General features: G+C 35.1%; 1 protein-coding gene across 11 annotated transcripts in view; it reads right to left on the reverse strand.

The window, feature by feature from the left end:
- LOC117167380 (LETM1 domain-containing protein 1) overlaps positions 1-14,618 on the reverse strand; it is a 72,900-nt gene that overhangs the window by 51,143 nt on the left and 7,139 nt on the right. Inside the window, exon 2 of one of the 11 annotated variants that reach the window (XM_033352265.1) lies at positions 3,720-3,766. The exons of the other annotated variants lie outside the window; for them this stretch is intronic. Within the exon in view, the coding sequence (XP_033208156.1) occupies positions 3,752-3,766 (15 nt within the window). The 3' untranslated portion in view covers positions 3,720-3,751. Of the gene's footprint in view, positions 1-3,719; positions 3,767-14,618 lie in introns of those variants that run through there. 11 annotated transcript variants of the gene reach the window in all.

The raw sequence follows: 14,618 nt of genomic DNA on the forward strand, positions 1-14,618 counted from the left end.
TTAAAATAGTTAAAATAATTAATAGTTCTTGTAAATTTGCAAAGCAATATCGAAAACAGTCATCCGATAGACATTCTTAGTTGACTCCGTAAACAAATTTACTTGCAGAACTAGTAGAAAAAAAGTCACTTTTAGTTTTTTCATCGAAATTGTTTGAATAATTATGAGTTCTTGTAAATTTGCAATCGGATAGACATTCTTAGTTGACTTCGAAGACAAATTGATTCGTAGGATAAAGGCCGAACTTTTAGTATTTAAATTAAAATTATTCAAGTGATTAATAGTTCTTGTAAATTCACAAAGAAACATAGAAAAGAGTCATCGAATGGAGATTCCTAGTTTATTACAAAAACAGATTAACTCTTAGGATAAACGTCAAACTCCTAATTTTTTAAATAAAATTGCTTAAATAACTAATATTTCTTATAAATTTACAAAGCCAAATAGAAAAAAGTCATAGGATAGACATTTTTGGCTAAATTCGAAAACACATTTACTTGTAGAAAAAAGGGCAAAAGCTTAATTTTTTAATTAAAATTGTTTAAATAATGAATAGTTTTTGTAAATTTGAAAAGCGCTTTTGTAAATATAGAAACGAGTCATCGGATAGACATTCTTAGTTGACTTCAAAAACAAATGAATTCGTAGGATGAAGGCCAACCTTTTAATTTTCTCATTAAAATTGTTTAAATAATTAATAGTTCTTGTAAATTTTCAAAGCAATATAGAAAAGAGTCATCCGATAGACATTCTTAGTTGAATCCGTAAACAAATTTCCTTGCATAACTAGTAGAAAAAATGTTACTTTTAGTTTTTTGATCGAAATTGCTTGAATAATTATTAGTTCTTGTAAATTTGCTATCGGATAGACATTCTTAGTTTACTCCAAAGACAAATTGTTTCGTAGGATAAAGACCAATCTTTTAATTTTTTCATTAAAATTGTTTAAATCATTATTAGTCCTTGTAAATTTGCAAAGCAGCATAGAAAAGAGTTAGTTGACTCCGTGGACAAATTCACTCGTAGAAAAAAGTCAAACTCTTAATTTTTAAATTAAAATTGTTGAAATAATAGTTCTTGTAAATTTACAACGCAACATAATAAATTAAACGTATTCTTTAGAGAAGAGCCATTTATGAAAATTGTTTAAATAATTACAATGTTTGAAGATTGAATAAATGCTAAAAGCCATAAATGAGTTCCACTCGAATTTGGCACGATGGCTTTAACTTAGTCGCTAGGAATGTTAACATCCAATAATGTAAAGAGATCCCTCGAACGTGCCTGTTACACGTTTCCATCACTCTTTGGGAAGCTGCGACGAACTTTCAACCATAGAATAGTTTGTTGTTTGGCAACAGAATCATGTCGAAGAAGTCGTTTCATATATTCGCTTAAGCTGCTAATAAATTCCTCTACGGAGACCGCAACAGTTTCTAAATCTGATCGTTCCACGTTTCACCATTGTGCAATTTTGATATCTTTAACAGAATTTTTGATACAGGCTCTTTCTAAAAGAAGTTTAAGGTTCTCATCGCCGGGACGGTTCTGACATTCATTAAAAGAACACGCTATTTGTGTAGGATTAAAATAACACGCTATTTGTGCAGGATTAAAAATCGACTGGCCTATACTATGTTTGAAGTTTGAAAATGGTGGAGAATTAGACTTAGCCAATGGTTTTATATTCCCTCGATTAAGTATAAGTTTAGCGTTCTGATGGGGAATGCAGACGCAAACGTTGTAGGTACCGCTTATTCGAGCCAGAATGCACTCTTTCGGTCGGAAACAAAAGCCATTTGCAGTGGACGCGCCACGGTGCCGCATAATGATGGTCGCTTCGTCATCTAGAACCTTACGTTTTATTTATTTTCTGATTAACCACTGGCGGTACCAAGATAAGACTTTTAATACTTGTGGAGCACATGTTAATTAGATCGGAAGATATGGAATATTTTTAAAAAAAGTTACAACAAATTTCGAACTCCCATATCTTCCATATTTTTTCGAATTCCTAAAAATCACTGAAGGGAATTTTTCTTTACTAACATTCAACTATATAAGCCGAGTTACAGCCAAATTTCAAATAAAAATTTTTTCTTGAAAAAAATATCTTTCGCTCCAATGAGAATCAAACTACAGAACTTCTGATTTCCGGTCAGGTGCTTTTCCATTCATATATTTAAGAGATCAGAATAAGAACCTTATTTCAAAAAAAATAACGCTATTTTTGTTAGGTGTTAATGGCAGAAGTACAATGCATTTAAAATAAATCCCATTCCATGAAGAACATTTTCGTTATCATCTGACATGGACTCCACCGCCTGTAAAGTGAATTGTCTAGTAACTCAGAGTAAATAAAATAAAATTGTTATAACTGACAAAACCTATCTTTAAATCCATCGCCCTTAGAATATATGGCCCCTAGAGAATATTGGCGTTTTTACAACAAATTTTAATATGTACTTCGATACATTGAGGAAGCGTCTTAAATGGTAAATAAACAAGCTCATTGATTTTTACTAATCTTCAAAGGTAAAAAGAAGAAGGTAATGTCATAGATAAATGATAGTGTAATTTTACTAATCCAGATGTCAAAATACTTTATTTGTTTTCAGTGTAGGGAGTGGCTAGGGGACGGAACATTTTTGGTTATAATGTGGGGTTATGATGATAAATATTTCACTTACCGTGCACGAAAGGTGCTCCATAATTTGGAAATCTTGAGCGAAAGCGTTTTGCTGGCACTGAACGGACACAAAATGAATATTGGATATATGACAATCTAGTCACAAACGATCGATTTTTGTCAGTTTCTATCAGATATTATCAGAAAACTTAATTATGTGATATTCTTATACAAATATTGTAAAATAGAACTTGATATGTAATTATTATGCAATTGAAAATAAACTTTTTGAACTAAAATATATTGACGATGTAGTATATACATTAGCCCTACAGTGCGTCTACTGTGGGCACGCTAGCCTGTTAATATTATACGAAAATGCTTGCATTATATGAGTAAGAGTACCCGTTTGAAAGTCAGTCCGCGCGAAGAATATTAAAGTGAACGAGCAGTGGAAAGACCCCTTCCTATCGATCTGAGTAGGGACGACCAGTTAATCAAGGCATAGGGCGCTCAACTCGCACGTAGAGCCAGTCAACCGTGAAACGGGTCTTTCTGAATTCGAAACTGCGGCCGCGATGCTCGTATTGAGGAGGCAGTCTTTTGTACGCTCCAGAGGAGAGCCATTCCGCATCGTGAGTGAGGTACCTATCAATCCAAGAATAGTGTTGAATGTGCTTTAAATTTCTGTGCAGTGATGTGTGGGAATAAAGGCACTTGAGCTTATAATGAGAATTTTAACTTTTTAATTTAATATTATTTTAGGAAATAAAGGTAACTAGGTAGTTTGTAACTATGTGAGAAGTTTTCTCTGTGATTGGTTCGCCCGTCACTTAGCTCACCAAAGACTTGAATACAAACTATTTCAAAGCTATCTAAATTTACATTTATCTTTCTTTCTGCAATATTGGTTCGCCGCAATTGTGGCTTATAAGATGGTGTGAATGAGAGTAACACCTGTTTTTACTTCCTTTAGTGCATCTTTGTAGCTAATTCGTTAGTAACACAGGCCGACAAAATTTGACAAAATTCAAAAGCTAGAGAGCAGACCAAACATTTCCGAAGGATTTTGATGCGCTGAATCCGAATCCGAACTCAAAATTGCTCCTGTACGTCAGGTTTTCAAGATATCCTAACCTAAAAGTACAAAAAACGCGTTTTTTAGCTGTTTTTGAAGTTATGTAACTTAAAAGTAATGTAATTTAAATGTAATTTAAAAGTACTAATCTTCCCCTTTCAAACCTACTTGGATTTATTAGGATATCTTTATTTTTCTAAAAATATTATAATTTGAAATCTGGTATTTTAGCGTTTTAACACATTAACGCTGAGGTGTTCACATTTATATAACGCATTCTTTATTGCTGACGGTACGATATTTTTTCTTCAAAATATTATCTCAGAGGCTTTCGAGGGTGCCCTTTCTATTGCCAGTGTCAGTTTTTTGTTATAGCCCCTAGAAGATCCAATATGGCGGCCTCTATTTAGGGCTTTAAAAAAGAACAAAGGATCCCGCACAAGATACCAACAAAAAAGCGTGTAGTCGTTTGAAACCTGACACTGGCAATAGAAAGGGCACCCTCGAGAACCCCTGAGATAATATTTGGAAGAAAAAATATCGTACCGTCAGCAATAGAGAATGCGTTATATAAATCTGAACACCTCAGCGTTAATAGGTTAAAACGCTAAAATAAAAAATTTTAAATTACAATATTTTGATGAAAAATAAAGATATCCTAATAATTCGTAAGTTACTTTCTTTCTGCAATGTTGGTTCGCACGCATTGTGGCTTGTAAGGACTTGTGAATAAAGGTATCACAAAATGCCTTTTAACGCTTTTTCTAATCTAATGTAAAATGTTACAATTATTTTATTGAAAGTTAATAAATACAAAGCCATGGTGCTTAACCATTAAAAAGAATACAATATAAATTAAACGAAAAATCTAGTTCAACTCCAATTCAACATGAAAAATCATACAGAAGGTTTGGAGCACCAATTTTTCTGACAATCGCAATAATTGTCAGACTTAGCCTTGCAAGAAAAATCATAAGTTTTTCTCTTCATTTCTGGAATAACAAATTTTTTAATTGCTGCGCTTTCTTTCTAGATAACGTGCACAGAGCACACTACACATCCATAGTTTATTAGTAACGGACTTGTGAGATTTTTTTTTTAAACCTTTTTATTTTTAATTTTTTTTAATATCACTTATTTTCGTACAAGTTGTTGCTGTGGAGTCTATCGACGATGCGTTGGAAAGATCCAGAGTAAAAATAAAATGAACACATTTCGATAAATAAATTGAATTCAGTGAAAATTGACCAAGAATTTACGACAGGTTTGAACTGCGCCGGTAGGTTCTAACGGAGTATATACATATTGGGCGTGGCGTCCTTTTCAAATTTTTTCGTTATGGGGATGGCGTTATTTGGTATTTACAAAAAAGAATAAAATACTTTTTCTTTTGATTTTTCAAATAATAAGAATAAAATATTCTCGCATGCATTCGTTTTGTTACTGATAATCTAAATTTCTACCATCACTAAATATTTTCTGTAAACGGTAAATTAATAAAGTTTCATGATGGATGACAAAAATATGAATACTTCAAAAGTTTCGAAAAGTGTTGACAGCCAACCTGCACCAACAATCGATATCTCTGAAGGGGATTAAAATAATCCTACTCATTTCAATATAAGTGTACGCGAATTTATCCCCCAAGATCCTCTTAATTGTTTGGGAATTAGGGGTACCGAAGAGGGATCTCAACTGAATTTATATGCGATTCACTCATTTGAAGATGCACATAATTTTGATGTATTTTCTGATAAAGATATACCTATGTGAAGACTTGGAATATGATATTGAGGATGGTATGTATTTAAAGGAATGGGAGGATCTCGCTAAAGAATTAAATTCCGTTAAAAGCACATTGGATCAAGTAATAAGTAATAATAATTAATAATAAAGTAAAACATAAAAAAATATAAAATATTAATAAAATAATAAAGTAATAATAATTGGATCAAGCAATGTTGCTACTGTTAAACAAGATAAAGCCAGACTCGCTAAGCAGGATCCGAGTGTTAATAATTTCCAGAATGTAGTTGAAACTAAAGTGGAACCTAGATTAGTTAAAAATATCTAAAAACAATCGGAGCAATCTGAATTCCTATCGCGTCTAAACGAGGGCCATGTGACAGATGCTGATAGACGTGTTGATCACTTGCAATGAGAAACTGAGGAGATCCACTTAACTAATGGTGACTTGATTATTAGCATAATCAGTAATGAGAGACGTTTAAGAGATTTAGAGCAGAACTAAACTCAATTACAAAACACTTTAGAATACAAGGTTATCTCCTGTAGAAAAATGCCGTGGTTGAAAAACCTTTCCATTACAAAGTTTTCTCGTAGCTGTAAGGAAAGGCCTATGCAATTTCTAAGGGATTTTGAGGTTTACGTAAGTGCGGCTGACGTTAGTAAAACGCAGCAACATTATGTGATCTTGGCTTCCTTGGAAGGCATGGATAAAGAATGGTGAAATCGCATGTCATTTGACGGAGATAATATCGACACCTTTCCAGACAAATTTATTAGAAAATTTTTGAATGAGAATGTTCAGCATCAAATAAAGAGGGAATTGTAATGTGGATGGCATAACCCGTAGAGTGAAATCACTCGGGCGGCTTATGCAATCCAAATAATAACGAATGCAAGAGATTTAATTCCACCCCCGTCTATTTCAGAAATAGTAAGCAAATTGTTAAGAAGTTCCACGGAAAATATTAAAACTGCTTTATTAATAAGAGATATAAAAGATTTTGAGGGGTTAGTAGAATTATTAGAAATATTCGATTTAAGTCAACCGGTAAAATTCGAAAACTACAGAGACGGCCAATTCCCTTAGAACCAAGAAACAGCTCATTATTCAAAAGACCGTGGAATTCCACGTCAATATCAGGGCCCTCGTGAATAGATAGAAAATGCGTTGGTTAATAATAATCATTCCGGAGAATTATCTACAACTTTGAACAGCAATGTACCTAACAATCCGGTTAACCATTCCCAAATGAATCTTCCGGAAAGCCAAAATGCTAATAGTCCCGCTCAAAACAACCCTCACAGAAACCCGTCAATCAAGGCAACTATATACCCAACGTAGAAGCAACCGCTTTCCCACCCAACAATCCTCAACCATCCACTAGCCGTTCTCAAAATCCCTTGAGAATATTGTAAACTTTAAAAAATGCGAATGACTGCCAATCGTAGGCATGTCCATTATAGGTGCCACAGGCGCGATACCTGTACGTATTAATACTCAATTATACGCAAATATTTCCATGGGGGAATGGAAAGATCAATTTGTATTTATAGTGGTGCGTAAGTTAAATAAAAATTGTATTTTAGGCGTAGATATTTTAAAAAGATTTAAATCAAAAATTGGTTTCGAAAAAAACACGGTTTCATTAAAAGATGCGAATAGTACGATAAAAATCTGTTTAATTGAGGATGAGCCGAAAACTACGAGGACAATCATAGACCCTGATTATGTTTATGAAATTTGTCATGTGCAGGGCGTGGGTCTAAATTGGAAACACGAAGACATAATTTGCTGATTATATAGGGAAAAAATGAAATATGAATACTATTGAACCTGACGAAATAAAAAAATATCGATAAAAACAATTATGAAAAATATAGAGAAAATTGAAAGCGAACAACTAAAATTCAAGGACATTATTTGAAAACCTATTAAATTGTTTAACAAAGAAACAGGTTTAATTAACGTGTTTGAGCATGAATGAGACATAAGGGATGATCAGCCTTTTTTTCTCAAACTTATCTAGTACCGATGGCCCGTGGAAAACATGTAGGCGAGGTAATAGCGAACTTAATAACGTCAGGAAAAATTTGACGTTTTAACAGTGCGTACATTAATCCTCTAGTGATTGTTACCAAGGAAAACGTCGATATTCGTCTGTGTTTGGACGCTACAAAATTAAATAACATACTTATAGATGATTACGAATGTTCCCAACCCATGGATACCATATTCCAATGCTATGCAGGCGCGAAATTTATGTCAACTTTAGTCTTGGTAATGAGTTTCTGGCAGATTCTTCTAAGACCAGAATCCTGCAAATACACCGCCTTTTTATTCGAGGGAAAATGTTACTAGTTTTGCGTCACATCCTTCGCACTGAAGACTAGTACCGCTGCTTTAGTGCATGGACTGGATTTTGCCCTAGGAGGCATTGGCGATTTCGTGATGAATTTCATCGATGATTTGCTTTGCATATCCAAAAATTTGGATCAACATGTCCATCATTTGGATATGCTTTTCCAGCGCTTAGAAGAGAGTGATAAAAGAATATCCCCGACCGAAGAAAGTTAAGGACTTGCGTGGTTTCTTGAGGCTGATCAATTTTTCTACAATATTCTTGAAAGATCATGCCAAAGAAATCGTACCACTTTTGAACTTCTTAAAGAAGGGGGTGATATGAGAATAGACATCGAATAAGAAAAATGCTTTCCTACGTACAGAGGAATTGTTCTGCGAACACATCCTTCTACATTACCCCGATTTAACGAAATCCTTTTTTCCGGAAACTGACGCCAGTGATATCGCACTCGGCGCTATCCAGGTTTACACTTTTAACATCTAATACTATCAGGGTAAATATGACTTGGTAGTCGATGCTCGAAGTAGAATTCCCTATAATCCAATATCATTTATTATGCTTCATGAATATACAAAAGAAAAAACTTTGCTTAACTCCTGCAAGCGCTAAGTACGTGATCAATGAGTGTCATCGTATGCATGGTCGTATAGGTTCTCGCAGATGCTTTCGTACGTTAAATGATCCGTTTTATTATCCCAAGCTTCCCAAGATAATACGGCAATGAATTTTCAGTTGTCCATCTTGTCAATTAAACAAAGCTGCCAATCAAACTTGCTTCTCTGAAATGAGAAACGAACCCCCTCTAAAGCTGGCGATTAACTCTCCATAAACTTTTATGACCCTTTGTCAGCTACCGTAGGAGGATTTAAATATATTCTCTCAATACTTGAAACATTTAGCAATTTCGTCAAACTTTACTCCATTGAAGAGAAACAACAAAGATTGTTCGATCTAAAATCCGTATTATATCCTCAAATTTGGAAAACCCGAGAAGATCATCTGTAATCTAGTGATCAAATTTACCTCGAAAAACTGGATAGATGCCTTTGAACAAGAAGACATCCAATTGATCTTCTCATGTGTACGCCATTCCCAGGTTAATATGATGGAACGTATTCACGGCAAGCCATTGAGGTTCTTTCGATCACTTCTAGGGGGAAAACAGAACCCTTGGTGGCAACGGGTCAAGATAATTAAATCTTGCATGAATGAGACCCATCATGAAACCACTGAGTTTACTCTTATTGAAATTCACTGCAAAACTAGACCCTCCTATGTTTGGAAAAAGTGGTTGAAGCTGCCCACGCAACCACCGGACATGCGTATGATCGGAATATCGAGTTGGTCCGTGAACGAATTATCCGTAAAGGAAAGAGAAGAGCTGAAAGGTTCAGAAAAACCCATACACTTGTTAAATTGAAGGAAGGAGATTTGATTCGCATCAAGTTGCTCAACCAATTCGACACAGAAAATAAGAAGATTGCAAAGTTTATGCAAATATATGAAGGCCCGTTTACAATAAAATTGGTTGTCAAACCCAGTACGTTTATTCTCCATGATCCCATCCCAAAAGTAGATAAGAGATAATGCCACACGCAAGACCTGCAACTCTACATCAGTAGAGAGGATGAATCCAGTGCTCATGCCAATTTCTAAGCAGGAATCCCAAACTCTGTATTGTTATAAACAATACTTTGAATGTAAGCGCTTTGGAATTCTCGCGTATCAATTGGATTATAAATGATTTTAGGTAATTACGGTAGTTTATAAGAAGTGAAGAGCTTTCAAAAGAGGGTATATATATCGAGGCGTCCTAACGATAGGATGCCAACGCACGCGATCGACTAGATGATACTTAACCAAAAATATAAACAATAAAAAGCCAACCAAGAAGTAAGCACTAGAAAGTTTTAGATCGCGGAATTGAACAAGATGAAGCTAGAAGTTGGCCAAAACTAGAAGATGCTCGCTCGCTCCATCAAAACATTAAAGTGCTTTCTCGGGCGAGCAAAGCATGAAGGTGCTACTTCTCGCTTATAATCTAAACGCGAGAAGTGACAACCTTCATGCTTTGCTCGCCCGAGATAGAACTTTCATGATTTGAAGAAGCGAGTGAGCACCTTTTAGTTTTGGCCAACTTCTAGCCTCACATTGCTCAATTACGCGAGCAAGACTTTCTAGCGCTAACTTCTCGGTTAGTTTTTTATTGTTTTAATTTTTGGTTAAATACCGTCAAGTCGTGTCGCGTGCGTTGGCATCCTACCGTTAGGACGACTCGATATAACAAAACCGAAGGATACAAAAAAGAGCAAACACTTAATAGAAGGATAAGAGAACATATATTTTCAGGATTTAAATTTATCTCTTATTAGACGATATGAAAATTCGAAGCGGGTAGCGAGGATTATTTTACAAGCTCTACGCATGCGTGAACGGCGTCAAAGAGCGCGTGAAAGTGGAAAAGGACGAGCGGGGGCAGTGGATCTCTAGAATCTGAGGTGAACGAACGTTTTGAGCGAAGTCGGGCGATAAGAGCGTTATCCGTGCGATCTACTCGCGTTCCTGTCGATTACGGATTCTTTAAGATCGTACTATTGTTTCCTTATTGGAATCCTTTTAAGTAACCTTAATTTTTCAAGTATCAAAGTGGATTCTTGAAAATTATAACCGGTTTCCTTACTAGTATAGACGAGTCCATTATTTGAGCGTCCCCATACGAGTCCAATAGCGAAGCGTCAGTGGACAGTTCCAATATCAAAGGGTCTGCGGATGAGTCGATTTTTTGGTCGGTTATAAAAGTACGGAAAGATGCGACCGAGAAAAATGTAGTAGATATAGACGTGCACGAAGCACCTAAAAACCAACAAAACTAGCAGCTTGGTGCAAAAATCAGCGCTAATAAGACAAACGATGAGAATGTTAAAAGCGCTGAATATAACCCGATGGATGTAATAAATTTGCTTTTGAGAGAGAGTCTCGAACGAGAAGTTTTGAGAATATCAAGAGTATGAATGAACTTCACAGCTAGCCCGAAAGCTTCACTCTGGAGACTGTCAGATCACATCTTAACGGAGTAGCATATTACTGGTTCAAAGTCCATTCCAAAGAAGTAAAATCCTGGAATGAGTTACAAATTGTTGTTGGAAAAACATTTTAAAAAGCAGAAAGCACTACTACAAAATGGAAGAGAATGACCGACCGTTCACAACGTAAAGACGAATCCACTACAGCGTATTTTCACGAAAAATTAAAATTATACCACGACGGTAAATTGAAATTTAAGGACACGAAGGAGCAAGTATTGGTGGGGTTGTGGTCCCGCGACTTGAGTTCGTCTTTAGCTTCGAAGGACCATCATAATGTTGATGACTGGCTACACGATCTTACCGACGGACGCAAACCTGTGGAGGATAAAAAGTTCGAGTCTGAGGGATATAATCCTGATCGTCGTCCACCATTGAAAAGTGCATCGGGAGAATCAGTGCTATAATTGCTTGAAATTCGGTCATATATCGAAAGACTGTCAAGAGCCGCGTAGGGAATTAAAATGCTTGAAGTGCAACGGCAGCGGTCACACGCAGAGGCACTGCACTATCTTGACTGCGAATAAGAAGCCAAAAGTGAACTTGATCAGTTTTGACTGCGATCCAACGATTCAAAAATATATTAGGAAAGCTTTAGTTGATGGAGTGTTGCGCGATGTGCTGGTTGATCCCGGAGCGTCTGACTGTACCATTAAAGCTACATGTGTTTTATCAGAAGGACTTGAAATGATACGCGATAACGTAATATTCCAAGGTTTCGGTTAACGAAAGTATAAAATGCATTCGCCCGGAATCGTGTATTTGGATGTCTCAGTGGATGACGTATTTCTCGAAAAACTTGGGTTTCGCGTAGTGCCCGATGACGCACAAAAGTCAGATGTGAATATCGGTCACACCTACACTGACCATCCACGAGTGATTTACCACAAAGAAGGTCACAAACTAACCTTTACCAAGAAGTCGAAAAGTTATTTAAACAGTGTTGATGTGTTTGAACCCGTTCCCGAAAATATAATCGCAAAAAAAATTGTGAAACTTCCGGCACATTCTATTAATTTCATCACTGTAAGCAGTGCGGGATACGATTATATACTCCCAATTTTCAATTTCAAAAACTACGAGAAGGAAATTATCGAAGGTAGCAGAATCGAAAAAGGTGAATTATCAGAGGTCCCCACTACGGTGCCAGCTGTTTGCAGAGAACCAATCTAGTTAGTAGAACTTCACATCGGAAATTACAGAATCTAAGAAGATTTAGCGGACTTTGTAAGTGTAATGAATAAGTATCGCGAGACATTATCGAAAAATATTTCCGAATGAGGACGTACGGATCTGATTGAAATGCGAATAACGGAGAAACCCGGAAGTAAGCCGGTAAGTAGCAAAGCTTATTTCGCTAGTATAAAAGAGTGCCAAACCCTGAAAAATATAATTAAAGAATTAAAAGGAGAAGGGATTGCCATCGAGACAAATTCTTCTTACGCGAGTCTCGTTTTATTGGTTAAAGAGCCACGAATGATCGTAGACACGCATAGCTTAAATAGCCAGACGGGACGAATTCACTTTCCGTTACCGAATTTAGGTGATCACTTAGCATTGTTGCACTGTACGGAATTATTTATTAGACTAGATCTTGCGAATGGATCGTCATAAAACTGCATTTATTGCTCCAGACGATACGAGGAAATTTACGTGTATGATATTTTGGTCTAATAAATGCCTCATTTTATTTTTCAAAATTAATGTAAAAAGTTCTTGAACCACTTAAAGAACACTGTGTTCTTTTTTATCTAGATGACATCTTGATAGCTGGAAAAGATTGGCCGGATCTGAGAGAAAAACTTATCTTAGTCTTTGAAGCATTGAAAAATGCGAATCTCACAATTAATCTGTCTCAATGTGCTTTTCTCCAACAACATGTGAAATATTAAGGATTTATGTTTTCAAAGGGGGAAATCGAGCCGACTGATTAAATGATAAGAGGAATGATTGATTTTACGATCCCGTCTGATGAACCAACATTGATAAATATTCCACTAGACCCACATTAATTTTTTTTCAATTCGAAACGGAAATATTTAAACAAATTCCATTTGTTTAAATAATTATACATTACTGAAAATAAATAAATAAATAAAAATATATAAAAATAAATAAATATTCCACTTTACCAATAGTAATCATTTTCAGGTAAAAGTAACAAATTTTTTTAAAATTATTTAAACAAATTCTATTTGTTTATACAATTCAAAATTAATGAAACAATGTTATTCCATATTCAACTAGACTAATAGTAATAATTTTAAGGGAAAAAACTTTCGAACAAAAATTATTTAAACAAATTCCATTTGTTTAAATAACCAGAAATCAATTAATCAATGATAATAAATATTCTACTAGACCAATATTAATAATTTTACGTGAAAAAAGAGAATAAAGTATTCAAAAGGTCAATTTCATGAAGAATTGAAATTTTTGATTTTAAAAGTTATTTTCAGGTAGTCGTGGGGCTGTGTTAGGGGTGTTAAACCTATATGTCTAATACATGAAATTCTTCGTTGCACAATTCTCTACAGGCCGCGGTACTTCTCCGTCAAATTTTTTCAAACCCCAAAAAAATTATTCTAAAAACTCAAAAAAGTGATTTTTCCCCATGCATTTTACATGGGAAACTTCAAGTCAAAACCGGCACCTGTTAAAATGAAAAAAAGATATGCAATTTCTTTTTTCTGATTTGAATAAAATGGGGAAGGGGGTCGTTGCCGTCTAACATGCACACAAATTTTGCCAAGCATTATTGGACCACCCTATTGTCACAGTTATATTTCTGCATGTCTTACGGAATTGCGTCCATTATTACTATACATAGATTTTTAAACAAAACTCAGATTACCTATGTACATCCCTAATGTACAAACGCATCTTTATACCTTCGTTGTAGGATATATGTGGCATGTGTCGGTCTAGGTACATCCGTCCGAGCGTTAGTTTTATTATAAATAGAATTAAAATTCTCTGATATTTAACTTTTGTTGAAATAGTTGCCTTCTGTCGATATGACTTCTACCTCTAATACGGACGCGAGTAAAATCACGATACTTAACACAAAAGGTTCACAGATGGATTTCGGGACTGCATAAAGGGACGTATGTATACAAATGGACGAAGACCCTTCTAAACGATTATATACAACTTTTGAGGCATTTGGTCCTAAACAGGGGGAAATAGGGACTAACAACATAAAGATAACCTTTCTAAACGCCAAAACGATTCTTAAGGTACAACTCTTTATTACCCAACGAGAGCATTACCATCCAATAATTTCTGGAATACTCGGAGGATAGTAATAAATTTGTTGTAGGCAGGATCTTTTCTAGGAATAATGTCCACGATATTACACAATGTAAGGATCACAAAAAGTTCGTTTTATTGCAAAACGTAGAATCAAACAACTTGAGGCTATGAAAAAGTTTTAAAGACAGAAAACAACAGACTTAATGATCACATGATCAAAAATTTAAGAAACACACATCAGAACTTTCCAATAATGCCTAATGCTTGTTAATTGGTGCATTTTGCAAAATACCCAAACAAATTTTGTAAGCACCCACGCGTTACACTATCCGAAAATCTGTAATAGTATACTGGAAGAAAAATATATTTTTTTTCAAAGAAATACGTTAAATCAATTTTTTCTACTAGCTTAAAAATGAATTAACTTTCACCAAGCCAAAAATGCATTCATTAGGGGGGGG

This window comes from Belonocnema kinseyi, chromosome 2, assembly GCF_010883055.1.
Source record: "Belonocnema kinseyi isolate 2016_QV_RU_SX_M_011 chromosome 2, B_treatae_v1, whole genome shotgun sequence".
NCBI lineage: Eukaryota > Metazoa > Arthropoda > Insecta > Hymenoptera > Cynipidae > Belonocnema > Belonocnema kinseyi.